Source organism: Mobula hypostoma, chromosome 4 (assembly GCF_963921235.1).
Source record: "Mobula hypostoma chromosome 4, sMobHyp1.1, whole genome shotgun sequence".
NCBI lineage: Eukaryota > Metazoa > Chordata > Chondrichthyes > Myliobatiformes > Myliobatidae > Mobula > Mobula hypostoma.
The window spans coordinates 177,671,977-177,699,645 of NC_086100.1; the positions used below are offsets into that span (position 1 = coordinate 177,671,977).

The 27,669-nt window shown below is 40.9% G+C and overlaps 1 protein-coding gene across 2 annotated transcripts in view; it reads right to left on the reverse strand.

Annotated features, from left to right (window-relative positions):
* Positions 1-24,788, reverse strand: part of zmat1 (zinc finger matrin-type 1) — an 88,142-nt gene extending 63,354 nt beyond the window's left edge. The window contains exon 1 of one of the 2 annotated variants that reach the window (XM_063045118.1): positions 24,362-24,788. In XM_063045118.1, coding sequence (XP_062901188.1) covers positions 24,362-24,719 — 358 coding nt within the window. In that variant the 5' untranslated portion in view covers positions 24,720-24,788. Of the gene's footprint in view, positions 1-13,160; positions 13,236-24,361 lie in introns of those variants that run through there. The other variant, XM_063045119.1, reaches the window with a different exon arrangement.
* Between the last annotated feature and the right edge of the window lie 2,881 nt (positions 24,789-27,669).

The following is a 27,669-nucleotide window of genomic DNA, read 5'->3' on the forward strand; positions in this document are numbered from 1 at the left end:
GTACAAACACTGTTGAGGCCACGCCTGGAAAATTGTGCTCAATATTGGTTAACCTACTAAAGAAGAAAAAGATTATTAAACTAGAAAAGAGTGCAGAAAAGATTTACAAGGATGTTGCCAGGACTTGAGGGGTTGAGTTTATAGGGAAAGGTTGAGCAGGTTAGGAATATTTTCCTTGGATATTAGGAGTCTGAGAGGTCATCTTATAGAGGCTTATAAGATCATGAGGGGAATAGATAAGATGAATGGTCACAGTCTTTGCCAAGAGTAAGGGAGCTTGAAAGAAGAGGCATGAGAGGGGAAAGATTTAGAAGAAACTTGAAGGACAAATTTTTTTGGTACAAAGGATGATGGGGGTATGAATAAAATGCCAGAAGCAATAGTTGAGGCAGGTACGATAACAACTTTCAACAGCTGTTTAGACAGGTACATGGATAAAAAAAGTTTAGGATTGGGGCAACTTGGATGGGCATTATGGTCAGCACATATCAGTTGGGCTGAAGGGAGTACTTTTGTCCTGATGAGTCCATCTCATTGTGCAGTTTCATCACTTGAAAATTCCAGTTGTTTAAATGAAGAACAAATTTCCTATCGTATTCCATATTTATATGAAAATGGTGGTAGTAAAGTCTGTAGATGGACTGAGAGAGGAAATGCACTATATTCACAAGGCTGGATCACGTCATGAAAGTCATTTAAATAAAAGAATATGGATAAACACAAAATAATCTGCAGATGCTGGGGTCAAAGCAACACTCACAACATGCTGGAGGAACTCAGCAGGTCGGGCAGCATCCATGGAAATGATGAGTCGACGTTTCGTGTCGGAACCCTTCATTAGGACTGTAGGGGGAAGGGGCAGAGGCCCTATAAAGAAGGTGGGGGGAGGCCCTTCTTTATAGGGCCTCTGCCCCTCCCCCTACAGTCCTGACAAAGGGCTCCGGCCCGAAACATCGACCCATCTTTTCCACGGATGCTGCCCGACCTGCTGAGTTCCTCCAGCATGTTGTGAAAGAATATGGATATTCTGTTCTTAGTTCATTTTACAAGAGAAAATATGATAAATCCACATAATCATATTTCTGATTAATAAACCGTACCACGCTGTTTGGTACTTAGAACCTCTATAAGATCACTTTGGTGAAAAACTTCCTGTTATAGTCTTCCATGACATATTTTAAGGTAAGGAGTTTTTGTGGAAGATTTTTTATTTCACCCAGAGGGTGTTGAAACCTCTCAGACATTATCTTAGCCTAATCTTAGCCTAATCTCAGTGGTTGGGAAGATGTTGGTGTTGAGGTTAAGGATGAGATTTCAGGGTATGCGGAGGCACATGATAAAATGGGGCAAAGTCAGCATGGTTTCCTTAAGGGAAAATCTTGCTTGGCAAATCTGCTGGAATCCTTTGAGGAAATAACAAACAGGATAGATAAAGGAGAATTGGTGGATGTTGTGTACTTGGATTTTAAAAAAGTCTTTGGTAAGGTGCCACACATAAGGCTGCTTAGAAAGATAAGAGCCCATTATGTAACAAGTAAGATACTAGCATGGATAGAAGATTGCAAAACACACAAAAAATGCTGGTGAACGCAGCAGGCCAGGCAGATGCTGCCTGGCCTGCTGCATTCACCAGCATTTTTTGTGTGTGTGTTGCTTGAAATTCCAGCATCTGCAGATTTCCTCGCGTTCACATGGATAGAAGATTGGCTGATTGGCAGGAGGCAAAGAGTCGGAATAAAGGGAACTTTCTGACAGGCTGATGGTGACGAGTGGTGTTCCATAGGGGTTGGTATTGGAACCGCTTCTTTTTACATTGCATGTCAATGATTTGGATGGCGGAATTGATGGATTTGTTGCAAAGTTTGCAGTCATATGAAGATAGGTGGAGGAGTAAGTAGTGTTGAGGAAGCAGGGATGCTGAAGGACCTAAGACAAATTAGGAGAATAGGAAAAGACATGGCAGATGGAATCCAATGTTGGGAAGTGTATGGTCATGCACTTTGGTAGAAGGAATAAAAGCATAGACTATTTTCTAAAAGGGGAGAAAAATTCCAAAATCTGAGATGCAAAGGGTCTTGGGAGTCCCCTGCAGGTTGAGTCAGTGGCGAGGAAGGCAAATGCAACGTTAGCATTCATCTCGGGAGGACTAGAATATAAAAAAAAGATATACTGCTGCATTGCTGAGGCCTTAAAAGGCACTGGTAAGGGCTCAGTTGAAGTATTGTGGGCAGTTTTGGGCCGCTTATCTGAGAAAGGATATGTTGCCATTGGAGAAGGTTTATGGAAAGTTCATGAAAATTATTCCAGAATTGAAAGGCTTATCATATGACTTATCACTGATTGCTCTCGGCCTGTAGTTACAGAAATTTAGAAGAATGAGAGGGATTCTCATTGAAACCTATGGAAAGTTGAAAGGCCTAGATAGAATGGATGTGGAGAAGATGCTTCCTATAGTGCAGGAGTGTAGGACCAGAGGGCACAATAGAGAGATGTCCATTTAGAACAGATATGAGGAGGAATTTCTTTAGCCAGAGGGTGGTGACCTGTGGAACTTGTTGGCATAGGTGGCTGTGGAGGGCAAGTTATTGAGTGTTTTTAATGTGGAGGTTGATAGGTTCTTGTTAAGTCACCGCATGAAAGGTTATGGGGAGAAAGCAGGAAAAAGGGGTTCAGAGGGAAGTGGAAACAACAGGAATTCTGCAGATGCTGGAAATTCAAGCAACACACATCAAAGTTGCTGGTGAATGCAGCAGGCCAAGCAGCATCTATAGGAAGAGGCGCAGTCGACGTTTCAGGCCGAGACCCTTCGTCAGGACTAACTGAAGGAAGAGTGAGTAAGGGATTTGAAAGCTGGAGGGGGAGGGGGAGATGCAAAATGATAGGAGAAGACAGGAGGGGGAGGGATAGAGCCGAGAGCTGGACAGCTGATAGGCAAAAGGGGATACGAGAGGATCATGGGACAGGAGGTCCGGGAAGAAAGACGGGGGGGGGTGACCCAGAGGATGGGCAAGAGGTATATTCAGAGGGACAGAGGGAGAAAAAGGAGAGTGAGAGAAAGAATGTGTGCATAAAAATGAGTAACAGATGGGGTACGAGGGGGAGGTGGGGCCTAGCGGAAGTTAGAGAAGTCAATGTTCATGCCATCAGGTTGGAGGCTACCCAGACGGAATATAAGGCGTTGTTCCTCCAACCTGAGTGTGGCTTCATCTCTACAGTAGAGGAGGCCGTGGATAGACATGTCAGAATGGGAATGGGATGTGGAATTAAAATGTGTGGCCACTGGGAGATCCTGCTTTCTCTGGCGGACAGAGCGTAGATGTTCAGCAAAGCGGTCTCCCAGTCTGCGTCGGGTCTCACCAATATATAAAAGGCCACATCGGGAGCACCGGACGCAGTATATCACCCCAGTCGACTCACAGGTGAAGTGATGCCTCACCTGGAAGGACTGTTTGGGGCCCTGAATGGTGGTAAGGGAGGAAGTGTAAGGGCATGTGTAGCACTTGTTCCGCTTACACGGATAAGTGCCAGGAGGGAGATCTGTGGGGTGGGTTGGGGGGGACGAATGGACAAGGGAGTTGTGTAGGGAGCGATCCCTGCGGAATGCAGAGAGAGGGGGGAGGGAAAGATGTGCTTAGTGGTGGGATCCCGTTGGAGGTGGCGGAAGTTACGGAGAATAATATGTTGGACCCGGAGGCTGGTGGGGTGGTAGGTGAGGACCAGGGGAACCCTATTCCTAGTGGGGTGGTGGGAGGATGGAGTGAGAGCAGATGTACGTGAAATGGGGGAGATGCGTTTAAGAGCAGAGTTGATAGTGGAGGAAGGGAAGCCCCTTTCTTTAAAAAATGAAGACATCTCCCTCGTCCTAGAATGAAAAGCCTCATCCTGAGAGCAGATGCGGCGGAGACGGAGGAATTGCGAGAAGGGGATGGCGTTTTTGCAAGAGACAGGGTGAGAAGAGGAATAGTCCAGATAGCTGTGAGAGTCAGTAGGCTTATAGTAGACATCAGTGGATAAGCTGTCTCCAGAGACAGAGACAGAAAGATCTAGAAAGGGGAGGGAGGTGTCGGAAATGGACCAGGTAAACTTGAGGGCAGGGTGAAAGTTGGAGGCAAAGTTAATAAAGTCAACGAGTTCTGCATGCGTGCAGGAAGCAGCGCCAATGCAGTCGTCGATGTAGCGAAGGAAAAGTGGGGGACAGATACCAGAATAGGCATGGAACATAGATTGTTCCACAAACCCAACAAAAAGGCAGGCATAGCTAGGACCCATACGGGTGCCCATAGCTACACCTTTAGTTTGGAGGAAATCAGAGGGAAGTGGATCAGCCATGATCAAATGCCGCAGCAGACTCGGGCCAAACGGCATAATTCTGCACCAATGGCTTATGAGTAATGCAGCAGATACACTCATTACTTTAGGTACTTAATTGCGAACATGGAATGCCATTGCATAGAAGGCCCTGGGCCAAATAAGGGAAGATGGAATTAGTGCTTGATGGTTGACACAGACACAGTGTGCTGTATAACTCTATGACACATTGCACTGATGTTGCCAGTAGGCCACCAAGTAAACTGTTTTCATTCTGACATCAATGTGTTGGATTCAGCATTTGCCAATCTAGTTTTCAAAGCTGAAATGCTTTTAATCCTCATCATTAGTTACTCCATCACTGACAGCAGCTTCTTTATACAAAGTACATACTCTATACAATGTACATCAGTTACACAATGCAATTTTTGCCTTAATAACCAGCCCATGCCTCACAATAGCACTCACTCACTCACAGTGATGAATAAAATGGGACATACATACAATCACTTGGGTGCTCCACGCACACAGAACACCGTTTCTCACAAATGAATTTGAGCCACCGTGAAAATCAAACTAAAGTAACTTGATACTGGGAATACTAGCACAAATTCCTGAGTTATGATTTTGTCAGATTATTTTCCTGAACCTGCCTGCAATTGTGGCAACACATATCAAAGTTGCTGGTGAACGCAGCAGACCAGGCAGCATCTCTAGGGAGAGGTACAGTTGACGTTTCGGGCCCAGACCCTTCGTCAGAACTGAGTCACCGGCCAGCAATATGCATCTTGAGGGGATCATTTTTGCTATTGTGCTTGATGATAATCTTTTTGAATTTGATTCCTTTTATTATTACATCAGTGTTTTAACTCTGCATATCTGAATACTGTGCAAAGAATATGCTATTTAGATTGAACTATTTGACTTGATTACAATCATTACCCAAAAGGAATGTTTTGCAGACAATTTCACCTCTATTTTACAAGCCTACAAGGTACTGTACTATCTTGTTAGCAGTTCCATCAGCCTGCCAGTTCAATTTATTTATTTAGTGATACAACATGATACCAAGTCCTTCCAGCCCAACAAGCCAGTGCTGCTCAATTACACCCATGTGAGCAATTAACAAACAACCCGTCCATGTTTAGAATGTGGAAGGAAACCGGAGCACCTGGAGGAAACCCACACAGTCACAGGGAGATTATACAAACTCCTTACAGACAACGGCAGGAATTGAACCCAGATCACTGGTGCTATAATAGTGATGCGCTAACCATTACACTACATTGTTTTTAAAAGACTATCATACAATGATAACCTGTATGAGGTTGCTGCTCCAGAAAAGCTTATTATAATGATTAGTAAAAAAAAATGTAATTTTACATCATGCATTTTGTTGTACTGAACTTAATAAATTAGACAAAGATGCAGAGAAATTAGTGCAATTAATTTCAGAATTGTGCAATTAAAATGTATTAAGGAGAAATTAAACAAAGAACGTTTCTCCCTTTCTGCCTGACTCTGAAAGTTCAACTGGGCAGTGTCCAGCATCATTCAGTATTTCAGGCATCAAGCCATATTAATCCTTATGGGCTGCCATGATGGAAATTGAATCAATTTCACCAAGGAGCAATATCATGGAAAACAAAAAAATTTCATGGTGCAAGCATGGTGGGAATCCCACTCAAGTGAACTACAATGTTTACCATTATCGTTTGGATCCTATCCTCACATCGACGTTTTTACCTTTAATTCTCCAAGTGCAGGCAGCAGCACCCCAAACTTCTTCCCAATAATCCATTCAATTGGCTTAGACCATTGATGTACAGATCCCTAAGACCCCTTATGGAGACTTCATTCTCCATTATTATTAGCTATCTGTCCGATACTTAAGTTCTAATCCTGTCCTCTGAAGCTAGACATCTCTTTCTCTCCATGAAGTCCTGACCTTGGCATACCTGCAGAGGCGAGGGTTGTTTTCTTTAAAAAGTGTGATGCTAGCTTAATTACGTGATTAGATTGATTGATTTTTACTAGACTTTGGAATCCAGTTACTTCTAGATTGTGCAAATACAAATCTATAGGTGCAAGGGACTGAATGGCTGTCTTCAACAGCTCCTGAACAATGGCTACGCACACTCTCTTGTAATACATGCATACTCTTATGCTCAAGCCCTAAATCCTCAACGTTCTGATTCAGATGCAAAAGTGGTCAATGGAAGCCTCAAAAATATACTACCAGTAATAAAAAGCAATGGACCGTAGTAATTTGCTTTCTAAAGTCATCACTGATTAAACATAGAATACCACTATCAGTCTATGAATAGGTTTGGTATATAAATGGTTCTTCCTGCATTTTGTCAAGTTAAAATAAATCAAAGACCATGTTACTTGCTGGGAACCTAGAAGTAACTGAGTCAAAGTGCTGAGGATTAGGATGACAAAATTTGGACTTGGCTTCTCCATAACCTCTTGTCTTTCAAATGGAAGTGACTGATGTTGTTACACAGCCAAAGATCCTATCCTTTAAAAGTGGTATTATATGTACTGTTTTTTCAATCACTTATCATTGACCAGAGAAGCTTATCTTTCTTCAGGCTGAGTCTGTAAACTAGACCTGAAACTCCTGGCTCAAGCATATAAATTATATTGAATGCTAAAGAATTCTGGGACTGCAACGTAAACTAATTTTACATAACAGAATGTTATGGTGCAGTGTCAGCTGGTGCCTTGGCTCCATGCTCCCAAGCCCATTTCTCATGTAACATTATTGATTCTTCTGCAAATGTCTGGTAGGATGCCCACGACAAGAATAAAAGATTAAAAATTACTTTAAATTTTGCACTTGGTGAAAATACTCCTCAGAGATATTAATATACTTTTCTATCAGAGTTCATTTATTTTATCCTGGCACTAGTGAAAAAGTCTCCTAGTTTTCACAGGTTTCTTCATCACTAAAGTCCTCACTAATTACCATATTAAATTTCTTCCATCATTGTCTCCATGATTTTGGCATCTATCCTTAAGCAACGTTACCATAACTAGAGAAAGTATCTGAATTATAATCTCGTTGATGAGGGCTGAAACTTATATTAATTATCCATCTAAAATTATGTATCTACAGTGAAGTGCAAACAACTTAGAATATAGAACTTTGTTAATAAAGAAATAGTGCCACAAAATCATTGCATTTAATTTCACCAGTCATATTCCAATTACTACATATGTTTGGAATTGAGTCCTGATGAAGGGTCTTGGTACAAAATGCCAACTGTTTACTCCTCTCCACAGATGTTGCCTGACCTGCTGTGTTCCTTCAGTATTTTGTGTGTGTACAAATGTTCAGATTTGTTTTCAAAGGTATATTCCTTGTCTGCAGTATTTAATGTAGATTTACATATGTATCTTCAAAGTATGGTTCTAAGTCTTCTATTGTAAACTTTGATGGAAATAAACCAACATGCATTTTTGTCAACAAATTTTCCCTATTAGCTGTGACATTTTCACCTTTTCCTATTTAGATCCTGCATCTCTTATGAAAAGGGTAAGTGTAAATTGCAAACATGACTTAAAAACTGCCTCGCAACCAGCAATAACCTTGTCCTGTTGTTAACTTGTGTCTAGGTAATTTCTAATCCATCTTTTCTTGCTCTTGATTAGATAGGCTCTACATACTAGTCATTTGCTTTCACTAGGTGCCACAGTGGCTAGTGTTACCAATCAGCTGAAGTGATATGGGTATGATCACGACTTCAGGTCCTGTGTGTATGTAAAGTCTCCACATTCTCTCTATAACTATGTTTACTTTACTCAAGTACTAGACTTTCCTCCGAGATCCCAAGGATGTTCAGGTAAATTAAGAAAGCTACAGTAAATTTCCTCTAGTAAAGGTGAAAATGACTGCGAAAATGGCTGAAGAACTGGGGAGTTGGGGTCATGTGCAAGAGAATAAGCAACAGGTAAGCATGTTGTGGTGTAGCATCACCCAATAAGGACTAGAAGTCTGAGAAGATGTAGTTCTCTCAAATTCACCGACTGAGTAGAAGAGACAGCAACTTGCGGCAGTTTGGAGTTTTGAACAGCATCAAATTGGAGTTTGGAAGCCTGAGAAGACCTCGTTCACTTAGATTCGTGGATGAGTAGAAAAGGCAGTGACTCAGGGTAGTTTGGAGCTTTGGACAGTGGCCAATCAGCTTTCAGGATTGACTGACAGGAACAAATTAAAGTAAGGCAGGGGTAAGCAGAACAGCATTGTTGGAGTGGTCAGAGTTAGAGTGGAGATTTTGAAGTATTAGCTCAAGACTTCAGTTAGAGAAGGCAAAAAGAAACTGAAGGTAGTTTTTTCTTTCTCCCCCAAAGTTTATTGTTTTTCCTTCTTTATAGTTGCTCAGATAGGAACAGCAAAGATGCCCGGCAGGCGAGTGGAATACTCTTCTTGAGAGATATGGGAAAGCAGGGAGACCTCCAATATCCCTGACAACTATACCTGTAAGAAGTACATCCAGCTGCAACTTCTAACACTCTGCGTTAAGGAGTTGGAACTGGAACTGGAACTGGATGAATTCAGGATCATTTTAGAAGGGGTGATAGGACATATAGAAAGGTAGTTATACCCAAGGTGCAGGACACAGGAAATTGGGTGACAGTCAGGAAGAAGAAAGGGGTTAAACAGCTAGTACAGAGTACCCCTGTGGCCGTCCCCCCCAACAGGTATATCACTTTGGATAGTAGTGATATCACTTCCACTTTAAATACAGTGGCATGCAAATGTTTGGACACCCTGCATCGTCAGTACTTAGTAACACCCCCTTTGGCAAGTATCACAGCTTGTAAACGCTCTCTGTAGCCAACTAAGTCTTTCAATTCTTGTTTGGGGGATTTTCGCCCATTCTTCCTTGCAAAACGCTTCTAGTTCTGTGAGATTGTTGGGCCATCTTGCATGCACTGCTCTTTTGAGGTCTATCCACAGATTTTTGATGATGTTTCAGTCAGGAGACTGTGAGGGCCATGGCAAAACCTTCAGCTTGTGCCTCTTGAGGTAGGCCATTGTGGATTTTGAGGTGTGTTTAGGATCATTATCCTATTGTAGAAGCCATCCTCTTTTCATCTTCAGCTTTTTTACAGACAGTGTTATGTTTGCTTCCAGAATTTGCTGGTATTTAATTGAAATTATTCTTCCCTCTACCAGTGAAATGTTCCCTGTGCCACTGGCTGCAACAAAAGCCTAAAGCATGATCGATCCACCCCCGTGCTTAACAGTTGGAGAGGTGTTCTTTTCATGAAATTCTGCACCCTTTTTTCTCCAAACATACCTTTGCTCATTGTGGCCAAAAATTTCTATTTTAACTTCATCAGTCCACAGGACTTGTTTCCAATATGCATCAGACTTGTCTAGATGTTCCTTTGCAAATTTCTGATGCTGAATTTTGTGGTGAGGACGCAGGAAAGATTGTCTTCTGATCACTCTTCCATGAAGGTCATATTTGTGCAGATGTGCTGCACGAACAGTGCACCACCACTCCAGAGTCTGCTAAATCTTCCTTAAGGTCTTTTGCAGTCAAACAGGGGCTTTGATTTGCCTTTCTAGCAACCCTACGAGTTTTCTCGGAAAGTTTTCTTGGTCTTCCAGACCTCAACTTGACCTCCACTGTTCCTGTTAACTGCCATTTCTTAATTACATTACGAACTGAGGAAACGGCTACCTGAAAATGTTTTGCTATCTTCTTATAGCCTTCTCCTGCTTTGTGGGCATCATTTATTTTAATTTTCACAGTGCTAGGCAGCTGCTTAGAGGAGCCCATGGCTGCTGGTTGTTGGGACAAGGTTTGAGGAGTCAGGGTATTTATAAAGCTTTGAAATTTGCATCACCTAGCCTTTCCAAACGATGACTGTGAACAAGCCATAGCCCTAACAAGCCAATTAAGGTCTGAGACCTTGGTAAAAGTTATCTGAGAGTTCAAATCTCTTGGGGTGCCCAAACTTTTGCATGGTTCTCCTTTCCTTTTTTTCCCCACTCAATAAGTTGTACAAAACAAAAATAATACACTAATCTGCTTAATATGTTGAAAAGAATGTTTCATCTTTGACTCTATTACTTTTGGAGACCAGTTCATCTTCTACTCACTTAACTATTCACAGTAACAGAAATTTTAACCAGAAGTGCCCAAACTTTTGCATGCCACTGTATACCCTCGGTCTTGGCCTCCATCGCAGTCTGTGCAGAGCATTCTACAGTTTCACTACACTCTGGCTAAAATAAAATCCTCCTTACCTCTATTCCAGAAGGTTGCCCCTCAATTTTGAGGCTGTGCCCTCTAGTTCTGGATACCCCACCATAGGGAGCAGCCTCTCCACATCGACCCAATCTAGTCCTTCCAACATTTGGTAGGTTTCAATGAGATCCCCACACATTCTTCTAAATTCCAGTGAGTACAGGCCCAAAGCTGCCAAACGCTCCACATATTTGTAATCCCTTCATTCCTAGAATCATCCTCGTGAACCTCCTCTGGACTCTTTCCAACAACACAGCGTTTCTCAGATACAGAGCCCAAAACTGTTGACAATACTCCAAGTGTGGCTTGACTAGTGTCTTATAAAGGCTCAGCATTATCTCCTTGCTTTTATATTCTATTCCCCTTGAAATAAAAACTAACATTGCATTTGCCTTCTTTACCACAGACCCAACTAGTAAGTTAACCTTTTGGGAGTCTTGCACGAGGACTCCTAAGATCCTTTGCACTTCTGATGTTTGAACCTTCTCCCCATTTAGATAATAGTCCGCACTATTGTTCTTTTTAGCAAAATGCATTATCATACATTTCCCAAACTGTACTCCATCTGCCACTTTTTGCCCATACTTCCAATATGTCTAAGTCCTACTACAAGCGCATTGCTTCCTCAGCACTACCTAGCTCTCCACCTATCTTCGTATCATCCACAAACTTTCCCACAAAATCATCAACTCCATTATCCACGCAAACATGAGGAAATCTGCAGATGCTGGAAATTCAAGCAACACACACAAAATGCTGGTGGAATGCAGCAGGCCAGGCAGCATCTATAGGAAGAAGTACAGTTGACATTTCGGGCCGAGACCCTTTGTCAGGACTTCGAAACGTCGGCTGTATTTCTTCCTATAGATGTTGCCTGGCCTGCTGTGTTCCACCAGCATTTTGTGTGAATTCCATTATCCAAATCACTGGCAAACAATGTGAAAAGTAGTGGTCCCAATACTGACCCCTGAGGAACACCACTAGTCACTGGCAGCCAACTAGAAAAGGCTCCCTTTATTCCCACTTGCTGTCCCCTGCCTATCAGCCATTTCTCTATTTGTGCCAGTATCTTTCCCGTAATGCCATAGGATTTTATTTTGTTAAGCAGCCTCATGTGTGGCGCCTTATCAAATGCCTTCTGAAAATCCAAGTAAATGACATTCACTGCCTCTCCTTTGTCCACACTGCTTATTACTTCCTCAAAGAAATTTAACAGATTTGTCAGGCAAGGTTTCCCTTTACAGAAACCATGCTGACTTTGACTTATTTTATCATTAGTCTTCAAGTACCTCAAAACCACATCCTTAATAATAGACTCCAACACTTTACCAATCACTGAGGTTAGGCTAACTGGCCTATAATTTCCTTTCTTTTGTCTTCTTAAAGAGTGGGAATGGCATTTGCAATCTTCCAGTCCTCCAACAGCATGCCAGAATCAAGTGATTCTTGAAAAATCATGATCAATGCATCCGTTATCAATTCAGCAACCCCTTTCAGGACTCTGAGATGTAGTCCATCTGGTCCAGGTGATTTATCCACCTTTGAGTTTGCCAAGCACTTTTTCCTTTGTAATAGCAATGGCACTCACTCCTGCTGACACTCATGGACCTCTGGCACACTGCTAGTGTCTTCCACAGTGAAGACAGATGCAAAGTACCCATTAAGTTCATCTGCCATTTCTTTGTCCTCCATTACTACCTCACCAGCATCATTTTCCAGTGGTCCAATATCAGCTCTCACCTCCCTTTTACTCTTTATTATCCTGCTTTATACTATTGGCTAGTTTGCCTTCATATTTCATCTTTCCCCTTCTGGCCTTTCTGTTGGATTTTAAAAACTTCCCAATCATCCAACTTCCCACTCACTTTTGCTACATTATATGCCTTTTCCTTGGCGTTTATGCAGTCCTTAACTTCCCTCATCAGCCACGGTTGCCTAGCCCTGTCATTTGAGAACTTCTTCTGTGGGGCTTATCTATCGTACGCTTTGTAAACTATTCCCAGAAACTACCGCCATCACTGTTCTGCTTTCATCCCTGCCAGTATCCTCTTCCAATCCACCTGGGCAAGCTTCTCCCTCATGCCTCTGTAATTCTCTTTATTCCATTGCAATACCGATACATGTCACTTATGCTTCTCCCTCTCAAACTGCAGTATGAATTTAATCATATTATGATCACTACTTCCAAAGAGTTCCTTTACATTCAGCTCCCTAATAAGATCTGGGTTATTACACAATACCCAATCTAAGATAGCCTCTCCCCTAGTAGGCTCAAGTACAAGCTGCTCCAAAAAGCCATCTCGTAGGCATTCAATAAATTTCCTCTCTTACAATCTGACACCAACCTGATTTTCCCAATCCCATATTGAAGACCCCCATTACAATTGTGCCATACCCTTATTATATGCCTTTTCCAGTGCCCTTTGCAATCTTCATCCCACATCTTGGTTATTATTTGGAGGCTCATATATACTTCCCATAGTTTTTTTTACCCTTGCAGTTTCTTAACTCCACCCTCAAAGATTCAACATTCTCTGACCCTATGTCACCTCTTTCTAAAGATGTAATTCTGTCTCTTACCAACAGCAGGTTCTGGACCAACTGGAAAAATGAGCTGAAAAATGGCAGATGGAATTCAAAGATGGTAGGTGTTGCACTCTGGTAGGGCCAACAAAGGTAAGTCTTTTACAGTGAACAGTAGGGCACTGAGCAGTGCAGTAGAACAAAACGATCTGGAATACAGATCCATAATTAGGGTAGTAAAGAAAGCTTTTGGCACATTTGAGTTCATAAATCAAAGTATTCACTACAGGAGATGGGATGTTATGTTGAAGTTATGTAAGAAATTGGTGAATTTGGAGTATTGTGTGCAGTTTTGGACATGGAGGGGGAACTTCTTCACTCAGGAGGGTCGTGAGAGTGTGGAATAAGCTGCCTGCACATATAAAAAATGTAAGTTCAATTTCAACATTTAAGAGAAGTTTGGATAGGTCCATGAATGGTAGGGGTATGGAGTGCTCTGGTCCCGGTGCAGGTGGATGGGAGTATGCAGCTTAAATGGCTTGGCATGACTAGATGGCCAAAAGGCCTGTTTCCTTGCTGTACTTTTCTATGACTCTGTGACTCAGGGGAACATTCTGACAGCCAGCATAAACTTGGTGGGCTAAATAGCTTCCTTCTGTGGCATAAGAAAATATGAAAAAATATCAAGTTTTGTGGGGAACAAAACCTAATCCACACTAATCTTTACCCTAACAAATAAAATCTTCATCAGATTAAACCTATTTGTTTTTAAAGGTCTTTCAAAGTAATAAAATGAGAAACTATCACTAATCCAATTGGTATTGCTATGGGAGATGGTTTATCTTAGTTTTCCAACGTTTGTAGCATCTTGCTTTTCGCTCAAAGACTATGAAATTATTGGCTAATGTTTAACCATAACTTAAACTGTTAATATTTTAGACAATCAAGTATGGATTACCTTGTCATAACTATGTCTCTCACAATAATTATTTTTCAGAAATGACCATCATAAATTTTACAAGACAACCACTTTATGTTTTGCATCCAAGGTCATCAAGTTCACAATATCTGAAACAGATAGCCTTAGAGGATTAGAATACAAAAGCAAAGAGGTAATGCTGAGGCATTAGTCAAGACCACGTTGGGAGCATTGTGAGCAGTTTTGGGCCCATTATCTGAGAAACACTGTGCTGGCATTGGAGATGGTTCAGAGGAGGTTCATGACAATGATCCTGGGAATGCAAGGGTTATTGTATGAGGAGTGTTTGACAGCTCTGGGCCTGTACTTGTTGCAGTTTTGAAGAATGATGGGGGGGTCTCATTGAAACCTATCAAATACTGAAAGGCCTAGATAGAGTGAACATCGAGAGGATGATTCTTCTGGAGGGGGCGTCTATGACCAGAGGGCACAACCTTAGAATAGAATGATGTTCATTTAGAACAGAGACAGAGAGGAATTTCTATAGCCAGAGGTCACTGAATCTGTGGAATTCATTGTCACAGGCGCCTGTGGAGGCCAAGTCATTGGGTATGTTTAAAGAAGAGATTGATAGGTTTTTGATTATTAAAGGCAACAAAAGATACAGGAAGAAGGCAGGAGAATGGGGTGGGGGGGGATAATAAATCAGCCGTGATGGAATGGCAGCATACTCGATGGGCTGAATGACCTAATTCTGCTCCCACATCTTATGCTCTTGTACATTGTCTTTATAGATGTTGGTGAACCTATTGTTCATTTCTATGCCTTGTCTTCAGATTTCTAATTGTTTATTGTGTACATGCTCTAAGAATACTCCTGTGTTACTTATCCCAACATTTCCTTTCAACTTCCCGCATTTGGCAAAGGAAAATTGATTGCATTGCTTGTAACTGTGGTTTAGACACTACTTACAAAACACACCTTTAATACAGAATCATTCTTTGATAAAAATACATTCCTTACTTACTCTTCACATGAAACAGCTTTCCAAAAGTGTCAGTGATTTGGTGTAAGGTTACATATTTTCACTTTAAAATTAAAATAGCACAAACAGTTTGCAATTTCCCAAAATAATCTTCAGGGGTTGTGAGTAAATTTAAAACTGATAATATTTCAGTGCAAACAACAGGAATTCTGCAGATGCTGGAAATTCAAGCAACACACATCAAAGTTGCTGGTGAACGCAGCAGGCCAGGCAGCATCTCTAGGAAGAGGTACAGTTGACGTTTCAGGCCGAGACCCTTCGTGAGTCCTGACAAAGGGTCTCGGCCTGAAACGTCGACTTTACCTCTTCCTAGAGGTGCTGCCTGGCCTGCTGCGTTCACCAGCAACTTTGATATTTCAGTGCAAAACAGTTTTACAATTTTGGATTATTGGCAGCCTCAGTCAGAACAGTCATGTGAGATGTTAAATATACATAAGGAGGATATGATACTATTTAAGATCTAGCTTGGAAGTGCTTGCTGAAATACATATACTTTCACAATTGATACTCTGAAGGATTGAGTATATTTCCAACTCAATCCTAGATGGGTTCTAGGTGCAAAAAGTAAATTGCATTTACAAGAGAAATTTTATCTGTACCAACTGTGGTATGCTTAACCAGTAAATATTTTATACTGAGACAGAGCTTAAATGTTCTCCATTCCCCTGTACAGTCCATAGGTTTGCTAAACATCAGGATAAAATAACCTTGGTGCAATTAAAGTTCTATATACAAGGATCTCTCTATGATGGCTAACATCTAAATTATGTTGTGTTCTATAGAAATTTTATCTAAACTATTACTGAATCAGTTATGGACAAATTAGTTTTTGTTTTAATTTGCATTACACTGCAATAAATTATCTCGAGTGTGAATCTATATGGTCACAGTAAGTAGCATTTTAAGTTAAAAGTGTACAGGAAAACTTTAAAAGTTGTGTTCCATTAACACATCCAGTCCCATACACGCTCTCCAACATTTCTCAGTTTCCCGGACTCTGCTGTCTGTCTTTCCAATGCACAAACCCACCCATGTCAAAGAAAATCGTGAAATTCGAACAGTACATCATTAACTAGCTTTCTCCCACATGTACGCACAGGCTCAGAGGCCAATTCATCAAGTACACCTGCTTGTTACTGCAAACATCTAATCAGCCAATCACATGGCAGCAACTCAATGAATAAAAGCATGAAAACATGGTCTAGAGGTTCAGTTGTTGTTCAGACCCAAACATCAAAATGGAGAAGAAATGTGAGCTAAGTGACTTTAACCCTGGAATGATAGTTAGTGCCAGAATGTGTGGTTTGAGTATCTCGTGAACTATTAACAGTAGTATTTTCACGAAGAACAGTCTCTAGAATTTACAGGGAATGATGCTAAAAACAAAAAATATCCAGTGAGCAGCAGTTCTGTTTGCCTTGTTAATGAGAGAGGTTGGAGGAGAATGGCCATACTGGCTCAAGTTGACAGGAAGGTGACAGTAATTCAAATAACTGCAGTACAACAGTGGTCTACAGAAGAGCATCTGTGAATGCATAACAAATTCAACCTCAAAGCGGATGGGCTAAAGCAGCAGAAGACCATGAAAATGCACTCAGTGGCACTTTATTAGGTATGGGAGATACCTGATAAAGTGGCCACTGCTCTGACTTGGTGAAATCAAAATTTAGTTGCAGGAAAAGGACAAAATATGCAGAAAGCATCAAGTTAATTATTATCTTCTGGTGCAAATTCAACTCCTACTCAACATTATGCCCTGAAATTCATCCAGGTCAGTTCACTCAATTGGGCTGTTTGCTATTTTAAACAAAAAAAGATGACCAATGGAGAAGTATTAATAAATGGTTATTTACCTTTCAAAACAATATGGACTCAATACACTTGTCGATGACACTGAGTTACAATAGGATATTAATCGATTTAATGAACACCCAAAAATTATAGAAAGATCTAATTTTACGTTCAGTAAACCTTGTAATGTTAAGACAAATGGAACATTTTCCTGCTGAACCTTAACATCACTTATCCAATGATATAGCACATTGTAGGCCATATACACTGCAATACTTCTGACAAATGTAACTGCTCTTAAGTAGTTACCTCACACACACCAGTTGCGAATAATTTATGTATTGTTGAAAAGAGCTTTTAGATTAATTAGTAACATCTACATTATGGTGAAAGGAGAATCAACTCCAAAAAACTTTGAGTTTGTAATTAGTACACAAAAGAGTTCTGGGTTTTGGTCTTGTACTCAGTTATTTAAAATTGAACTACATAGAGATATGTACCTTCATCTCATTAATCTTTGAATGCTGTAGCAAAACACCATTATACTTACCCTCTATGATGTGGTTGAAACAAGTCACTTATCTAAGGAGATCCTGGGGTAGAAGCCTGTTTTTGATCACAGGATGTTAACTGTTGTTAGGCCAACAGCCTCCCATTGCACTCTCTGTAGAGGTCAATGGAACCCAATACTGAAGAAAAATAAAATGATCATGAACATTGAGGCCGATTCCTAAAAAAATGTTCTCTTAAGTAGTCCAACAGGCCACTCCTGTCACCATCTTCTCAAGTGGAAACTGGGAAAAGGCAATAAGTGCTTTCTTGTCAGCAACGACCAGATTCTGAAAAATACACCAAGAAGATGGCACCAGTGAACAATGGACCGTGAGAGACATCCTCCAGACAGTTCACTTCTTTTATGACTTCCGTTTCTTTCAAATGTGGCTCTGCCGTTGAAGCCTGTGATCGAAATTTTGGTGGTGCGTTAATTTGGCCAAATGAACAGTCTTGCACTTTGGTGTTTCAAGTGAAGCATGCGGCCTCAAGGCCAAGAAACCTGGAGATGGAGCACGAGCCCAAGATTGGTTCCCTTTCTTGCCGATTTCATCCATTAATGTTCCAAGGAAGATTGAAATCATCAAGGTGTATGTGGATGGCAAGCAGGTGTTCAGCCCCATCTACAAACCTCTCACTACTGCTGCCGGAGAAAGGTATCTGCACGTGATGGACACTCTCTCACTCTCTCTCTCATTCGCTGCTCCGAAGGTAGGTCCCTGCATTCGAATGGTCTCTCTCTCTCTCTCTCCCCCCGTTGATGCTGTAAGATGACGATGTCAGAGTCCTGCGTCTTCGGCAAGGCTTAATTAACGCGGTTTGTAGATTGGACTCTAGTTCATGTTATGATGTGTTTCTGGTCACTCCTTTTTTAGTTGCTATTTTGGGCGATTTTGAATAAGGGTGGCCTGCAGATAACGAATACTGAGCTTAACTGAATATGCCTGGACTCTTCCGATTTTGTCTTATATTCTGTGTTTTTCCCTCATTTTTTAATTTATTTGTGCAATTTGTTTTTTTGTGCATAGGTTCCGTGGTTTTCTTTGTTTTGTGGCTGTCTGGGGAAGACGAATCTCAGGGTTGTACACTGCATACATACTTTGACAATAAATATACTGTGAATCTTTGAAAAAATTCTGTTCAGGAATAATGATCAGAAATCAATTCATATCCTGTACCTTTGATGTTGAAATACTGTTTAGCTTTAAGTAGATTTTCAGGTATCTATCTGCATCAATGCAACACAAGCTTTTGTGAAAGTATTCATTTATATATGCTGCTAGATAAAGGATTTAACAGGTCCTCTACACCACTGTTTTCAACTTGTTAACAGTCAAGACTTAAACTTAATATTTTACAAGCCTATACTGTATTCATTTATTGCTCCTCACTGAATCACACAATACATCACAATAGTCAATCTGAATAAACTACAAGATGTTGTCCAACTTATTCAGGAAGTTAAATTAAAAGTGCTTCCAATTACCAGTCACAATAAAATTCTGTACGTTTGTTAAGTTATAAATGAGTGAAAGTGTTCAGTATATCTACCTGTATATAACTTTCAGGTATACAAAGATAAATATTTAATTTTCAATACAACTACCAGAAAAATAAAACTCAAAACTGACAAGTTCCTTTGTTACTGATTTCAATATACCTGTCTACAACTCAAAGATTCTGCTCACATATCAATTTTTCTTAACTTTCATAAGAAGTCATATCTCTATATATATCCAATAGATTTAATATCCTTTTTTACATTCTTTACAGACATTGGTTGATACAGTAGCATAACGGTTATATAATTAGAATAATAATGCAAAGGGCTGGACAAAAAAACTTGCATATACAAGTTCAAATCCACCACAGGAAATAGTAAATCAATGAATTTAAAAAATAAATAAATAATACTAGGAATGCTACCCTTCAAAACTGCAGGAAGCAGCAAGAACACAAGGGTTAGCAGATATCCTTCCAAGATGTCTCATTCCTTAACTGATCTGGCCTTTAAGATTCTAGGCCCATTGCAGTCTTTTGATATTTCCAACTAAGACAATCAACTGTGTCCATTAAATTAAATTTCAAGGCAACTCAATCCTTGAAAACAGGGATGTGGAAATTCAAAAAAAAAATAGAGGTTCTGATGTGTTCTAGTGCATGATTTGCACAAGTAAAGCTGCCAATTACAAAAGGTGACAGGAAAGTATTGTTTATTGCATACAATAAATGACTGAAAAAAGAGGCTATTTTTCAATAATACAACATATTGATAAGACCATATTTGAAGAACAACATATAGAATTGATCTATTAAGGAAGGTGTAAATAGATTGGTGCAGTTATGAAGATTTACTTGAAATGGTTAATTTCTTTAAGGAAACGCAAGACAGGCAATGCTTGTATCTGCTGGAGTTCAGAAGGCTGAAACAAAGATGATCTCAGGGAACTCGGCAGGGTAGATGCGGAGATTATGTTCCTTGTTGTGTAAGAATTTGGAACTAGAATTTACTGTTTAAAAATAAGGGGGTAACCCATTTAAGACTGATTTTTTGGAACTTTGCGTCAGAAAGGTGAAAGCCAACTCATTGAAGTCAGAGGCAGAATAGTGCTAATAAGCAAGAGCAGTTACTATCAGTAGGTAGGATTGCAAAATTGAGATTACAATTCTTATTGAATGACAGGCAAGAGGTCAAATGGCATATTCCTATCCCTAATTCATATGCTTATATGTTGACCTAGTCCACCCAGTTGCCACTGCCTTGTCATTTAAATATAACTTTTTAGGATGTGGAGAATTTCAAACATTTATTTCCCTGCTCAAATCTTAATGGGCTTTCTTAAACCCTTGTGAAGTGGTACTAAACTAGGACGGCACAGTAGTGTAGCAGTTAGCACAACACTTTACAGTATCAGCAACCTGGGCTCAATTCCCGCACTATCTGTAAGGATATTTGTACGTTCTCCTTGTGACCCCGTGGGCTTCCTCCAACCAGGTGCTCTGGTTTTCTTCCACGGTCAAAAGATGCACCGGTCGGTATGTTCATCGGTCACTGTAAATTGTCCCGTGATTAGGCTAGTGTTAAATCATGGGTTGCTGGGCAGTGTGGCTCAAAGGGCTGGAAGGCCATACTCCACAGTACAGCTCAATAAATAAATATTGAGACCAAGAATCTGGCTGGAGCCTAAGGGGAATCTGATAATCTAATTCAACATTAAGAAAGAGAATGTGCTGGAACTGTTATAAAATATTAAGATAGGTAAGCCCCAGAGGCTGGATGGGATATACCTCAGGTGAATACAGGAAGTAAGGTAAGAGATTGTGTCCTCAATGGCCACAGGAGTAGCAAATGATTGGAAGGTGGCAAATGTTCTTTCCTCAAAGAATGGGAGTAGGGATAGACAGCATGGCTGTGTTAGGAGCAGATAATGCCTCATGAACCTGACTGAATTTCTCAAGGATGTGACAAAGCACAGTGATGACGGCAGAGCGGTGGATGTGGTGTATATGGATTTTAGTAAGATTTTTAATAAGGTTCCCTATAGTAGGCTCACCCAGTAAGTCAGGAGGGATGGGATCCAGCAAAACCTGGCCGTGTGGTTCAGAACTGGCTTGCCCATAGAGGGCAGAGAGTGAATGTAGATGATGCATATTCTGCCTAGAGGTTGGATCGCGAGGATCTGTTCTGGGACCGTTGCTCTTTGTGATTTTTATAAATGACTTGGATGAGGAAGTGGAAGGGCAAGTTAGAAAGTTTTCAGCTAACACAGTGATTGGTGGTGGTGTAGACAACGTAGAAAGTTGTCGTGGGATACAGTAAGATTGACAAGACACAGAACTGGGATGAGAACTGACAGATGGAATTCAACACAAAAATTGTGAAGGTGAACTTGAAGGGAGAATACAGAATTAATTTCAGGATTTTTAGCAGTGTGGAGAAACAGAAAAATCTTGGGGTCCACATCTATAGATCCTCAAAGTTAACAATCAAGTTAATAGGATTGTTAAGAAGGCAATATAGAGTGCTGGTCTTCATTAGTCACTGGATTGAGTTCAAGAGCTGCGAGGTAACATTACAGCTTTGTAAAACCCTAGTTAGACCATATTTGGAATATTGTGTTCAGTTCTGGTCACCTCATTATAGAAAAGATGTGGAAGCTTTAGAGAGGTTGCAGAGATTTACCAGGATGCTGCCTGGATTAGAGAGCATTTCTTATGAGGATAGACTGAGCAAGTTGGGACTTTTCTCTTTGAAGCAAAGGAGGATGAAGGGCGACTTGACAGAGGTGTACAACATGATATAGGCATAGATTGAGTGGACAGGGACTTCTTTTCCCAGGGCGAAAACAGCAAATGCGAGAGGGCATAATTTTAAGGTGAACAGAGGTAAAGGGGGATGATAGGGGTATGTTTTTTTGTTACACTGTGTGTGTGGTAGGTGCATGAAACACACTGCCAGGGATGGTGGTAGAGGCTGATACATTTGGGGCATTTCAGAAAATCTTAAATAAGTACATGATGAAAGGAGCATTATGAAGAAAGGAGGGGTTAGAATGATCTTTGATAAAAGGTTAAGAGGCTGGCACAACATCGTGGGCCAAAAGATCCGTACTGTGCTGTATTGTTCTTTCTTGTATGACAACTTTGCTTTTGCCATCACTAGTAGACTCACAGTTGTTTTAAAATTCAAATTCTAAAAACATCTTGGTGATAACTGTAGCTACATTCTTTGGGTTACCAGGAGTTCCCAATCTGGAGTCCATAGACCCCTTGCTTATTGGTATTGGTCCATGGTATAAACAAGGTTAGGCCATCCTACCAGATCACAAGTCCAAGTAGCATCCCATTATGCTATTTTTAAAAATATTGTGCATTTTAAGCCTTTCTATCCCTTGATTTATTTCACCTCATTTTTTGATATCCTCACTGAGTCATTCTTTCCTATCACAAACAGCAATATGTCTCTTGCATTCTACCTTTTTATTTGTGTGCGCAAACATTGCATATTAATAATAAAATATCCTGGACTACATCCTTTCAAATCTGAATCTTGATGTTGCAGATACTTTTCACAGAATCCTTTAAAAGTTGCACACATTTGGCTGGATAACTATAAATGATCTGAATTTAAAATTTTGGCTAAAAATAACAAAATTTGTCAGGGAGCAGCGATGGAGACAGAAAAGCAGTTTAATATTTTGATTTGACTTTGAAGATTAACTTCTGAAGAAAAATCTTTTGACCTGAAATGTTAACTGTTTCTCTCCCCACAGATGCTGCCAGACTAGATGAGAATTTCCAGCATTTTCTGCTTTCACGACAGGTTCCCATCATCCTCAGTAATTTTGTAATGAGTCTTCCAAATTATTTCATGAAGGCTAGGAAAGCTGATACTTGTTTTAATTCAGCATAAAGTTAACTGCAACAGAAAGACCCTGAGTGAACATGAAAATGTTAGAAATAAAGAAATAAACATTTGAAAGATTGGCCCAGGACAGAAGACTTTAGCAAGCTGCTTTCAGTGGCCTTTGCCCCAGTTGGGGTGACGGGGTTAACTATTTTCTAAACAAAGTCAATATTAACGTATTTATTGACTACTACAAAACATCAGGAATGCTGAAGTGTAGCACATTTATCCCAACCCAAATTAACAACAAAGAGCATTAGCAGATTTCTAAATTTCTAAATATTTATGCAGCAGTTTCACCAAGTGTAACTCATTCCACCTGATGGCCATGACGTGACTGGTCTGGTCAACTTTATTGGTGCAGAAACTAAGCTATTGGCATCAAATATGTTAATATATTCATTTTAAATACAAGTGAAAAGTTATTTAAATTTTACTTGGGCAAACATTTCCGTTAAAATTGCTGAATGAATACATAGCTATTAGATAGAATTATGGTAACTCTTAGATAGAATAATTTCATGTAAGATGTAACCACCCTAATGAAAGATGCATAGGGAGAAATCATGAAATGCAAAATACTGCTAAGGTGATGGCCACAGGTTAAAAATATTGCACTATCCCTACAATGAATTAGAATGGAATACTAACTTGTAACATTGCTATACGGCCTCATCAAATTTACAATTGTTGCAGTAAAATAAATTAGTCTACAGGATAAAAGCGGTATTCTAAAATACATTTTCTATGAATATTGCTGATGCTTTTAATCAATGCAACAGAATTATCAGATCACTTGTATTTATATTACATGATATAACATAACATTGTGCTATGAAATAAGGCATACGGATACTGCATCAAATTGTGCTATTAATAAATCGTCACTTTTTATAACAGGCTGAACTTTTAGTCTTGAAAAGTAATTTTTTACCGTCCTATAGACAGTTTTTTTTCTATAAGCACGGTAAGAAAACAGTTCAAGATTCAAAATTCTGTTTAAGTATTAATACGTTTTTGTAAATTGTCTTGCAAAGCTAGAAGTTTGTTTTGAAAATGCAATTATTTTAACCCCACAGATTAAATGCCACCACTATAAAATACTTAAAACTTTTAAAACTGTTTATAATAATGAATTTTCACATTAATAACTAAAATTTTTGAAAAAACATCCAATCTTCGGTTATCAGCTGTTTGTAAAAAAAATTTCCGGTCCTAGTAATATTTGAAAAATGCCAACCCATATTTCTTAAATCACAAAAAATACTGCATGTCTACGTTAGCGGAATCGGCGGAGGCCGAGGGCCAATCCTTCGGTAATGGCGTTTGCACCACGCGAAGAAAAAGGTTAGGAAATGGGGAAACAGCACACGGACACACTCATCTCGGGGCCCGCCTCAGGCGAAGAACGCCACTAGGCCGCAGCCACACCGCCTCTCTGATCGGGGCTATTTCTCTCTCCTTTAAATTAATATTTTATTTCCTTGTTTGGTGGTTGGTGTGGTGGTTATTGTGGTTGCGCTGACTGCTGGAGCTGAACTCACCTTCTCGGTTCGTTTGCACGGATCTATTAATCTCCCTGTTATTACTACTGTCACCCCCTGCCAGACTGTTACATGAAAAGTCGGCCTTTTGCTTTCTAAAACTCTCCACTAGCTGCGGGATGGGGCCGCTCATCTCCATGGTGCCAAGTGACCAGCGACTCCACTGCGCCTGCGCCTCAGGCTGGCGAGCAGGGGCGGGGCCACCCGTTTCCCTAACGACAGGGCCCGTCGTCGCTACTACGCTTGCGCCACTCGGCCCGGGCCCGGCCGGCGGGTGTGGTATGTTCGGGTGCTGATCGTGCGGAAGAAGCAAATTTTGTGTAATGAACCATTTCCCGAACTTAATAAAAAGCCTCATTAATTAGAAAGGAGCTGGAGACAGACAAGTCCCCCCTGACAACATTGCCACTGTCAGCGGAGAGGGGCAAACGCCCGGTCCTCATGGCAGCACATGACCAGCAACTCCACCCCATTTGCTCCTGCGCCATAGCCCCATGTCGTGATCAAGTCCACAGCGGCATTATCGTGCCTCAACAGTATCACGAAGGTGGGAGAAGACCTAGTGGTAGCGGCGAGATGGGTCTTTTAATTGCTGTTGTGGTAAAGACTCGTCTTTGAGATGCGATGGGGGGGGGGGGAATGATCCGTATTGTTCCTGCCCTGTGTCACAGGAGGTGGAAAAGGCAGATAAAGCATTTCATCGAGTGAGTTCCACTCGAGTAAAATGCTTTCTGAATATTTGTTCCGTACCTAATCCAGACATCCCAGCTCTCCCGGGAGTTCCGGGAGTCTCCCGCAAATTGATGGAGCTACCTCCCTGAAATGAGTTTTTGCAGGGTGGGATGTCTGCTAATCATTTGCGTAAGTATGACAATGTCAAACTTGTCCATCCAGATTCCTCGCACGTACATACCGTATAGTATACACCGTAACACCAGTCATACCGGATGGAAACAGTCACTATGGCCGCACAGGTGCATACTGACCAAGATGCTTCATACAAAATAGTCCTATTAACCTGGGCTTGGCCAATAATCTTCTCAACCTTTTCTGTCCATGTACCTGCCCAACTGTATTTTAAAAGTTGCCATATCTTCTTCAAAAACTCCCACGTACACGCCAACCTCTTTAAAAAAACAAGTTACCGTTCAAGTTCTTATTAAATCGTTCGCCCAGAACATATACCATCTAGTTCTTGGTTACCCTGCCCTCAGAAAAAGACTGAGTGCACCATAAAAAGCATCCAAGCCAGATACCTCATGGCTTGTAATGGCAGCCGCTTTGCCCAAGACTACAATAAACCAGAGAGTTATAGATGCAGCTCAGCGCATCATGGAAACCAGCCCCTGTCTAGACTTTTCGCTGTCTTGGTAAAGCAGCCAGTATAACCAAAGACTCCTCCCACTCCAGATTTTCTTTCTACCCCCATGTCCAATCGGGCAGAAAATAGTGTACCACAGTCTCAAGGATAGCTTCTATCTCCTAAGACCGTTGGTTGGACCTCTAGTACAATAAGGTGGACTCAGCCTTACAAATTGCCTCGTCTTGGCCTTGCATATTATTGTCTGCCTGCACTGCACATTCTCTGAAATTGTAACACTATATTCTGCATTTTATTGCTTTTGCATGCACTACCTTGTTCTGATATGATGAAATGATCAGTATGATTGGCATGTAAACAGAGTTTTTCTATGTACCTTGGTACTGGTAATAATCATAAACCTGTTTACCTCTTTCTCTATCGTTATCCCTCATGATTTGAGCCACCTTTGATGAAGGCCAGTGTATCAAAAGTCTTTTTCCACCACACTGTCTACCTATGACTTCATGTTAGGGGAATCATGTACCTAGTCCAGAGCCCTACCGTCATTTGAATTTCCAAAATGCAGCAAGACGGATTGTTTTCATCTGCAGCTGACCCAGCACGAGATGAGAGACTGCTGCATGCCTGTTCTTGCAGAAACATGGCTCCAGGACAACATCCCATGCACCATCAATCTTCAGGCCATGCCACTCAGGATCTTATGCTAATACAGTACTGTGCAAAAGTTTTAGGCACTGATATATAGCTAGGATACATGAGACTTTTGCCCAGTACTGTAGCAATTTTATGTATTGCACTATACTGCTGCTGCTAAAAGAAATCATGGCCTATGAGAGTGGTGACAAACCTGATTCTGATATGGGTCTCTATTGTGGACTGGGAGAGGGGAATCACGGTTGGGAAAAGGGGAAGGGAAGGAGAGGGGTGCTGCAAGCACCTGAGAGACATTCTATAATGATCAATAAACCAATTGTTAGGAATCAAATGACCTTGTTTGGTGTCTCAGGGCAGGGTGCGTCTGCACCCGTGCTACCCCTCCCTACCCCTGGCACTCCTCTTCTGCCACCTGTCCCACACTCCTCATGTTGTTCCACCCTCACCTTTCCCAATGTCCTTTGCTCTTGCAGATTTATGAATTCAATCTCTGCTCCACGTTGACAAGTACGGTTGTGTGCAAAAGTCTAGCTATATATGTGTGCCTAAGGCAGTTGCACAGTACTGTATTATTGAGTGACTATGTGCTATCGTAACTATTGTGCTGTGTGTCACAGTATTGTGCTTTGCAACTTGTCTCTGGGCGAACACTTCCATTTACCTCTATACTGTGCATGTGTATGGTTGAATGACGTACTTGAACTTGCACTACACCCATCTAAAATGAACTCCATTTGCTATTCCTTGCCCATTTATTCAGTTGACTTAGATCCCCCTTAATTTTTGATAACCTTCTTCACTGTCAACTAGCAACACACACAGAATGCTGGAGGGTTTCAGCAGGGCCAGCACCATTTGTGGAAAAGTGTAAATAGTTGAAGTTTTGGGCTGAGACCCTTCATCAGGACTGGAATAAACGATGAGAAATCAGAGTAAGAAGATGGGTGGAGAGGAGGAAGAAGTGCAAGGTGGAGGGTGAAAACAGCAGAAGTAAAGAGCTGGAAAGTCTATTGGTGAAAGAGATAATGGGCTGGAGAAGTGGGAATCTGATAGTAGAGGACAGATAACCATGGAAGAAAGGGAAGAGGGAGGAGCACCAGAAGGAGGTGACGAACAGGTAAAGGAGATAAGGTGAGAGAGGGAAACAGGAACGGTGAAGGAGTGGGGGGGAGGCAATTACCAGAAGTTCAAGAAATTGATGTTCATACCATCAGGTTGGAGGCTATCCAGATGAAATATAAGTAGAATTTTATTGTTTTGGTAGTCTAATGTAGCTGAGTCCTTTTGATAATTTTCCTTTTTAGCTAACTTTAACTATTGGCTTTGCTTT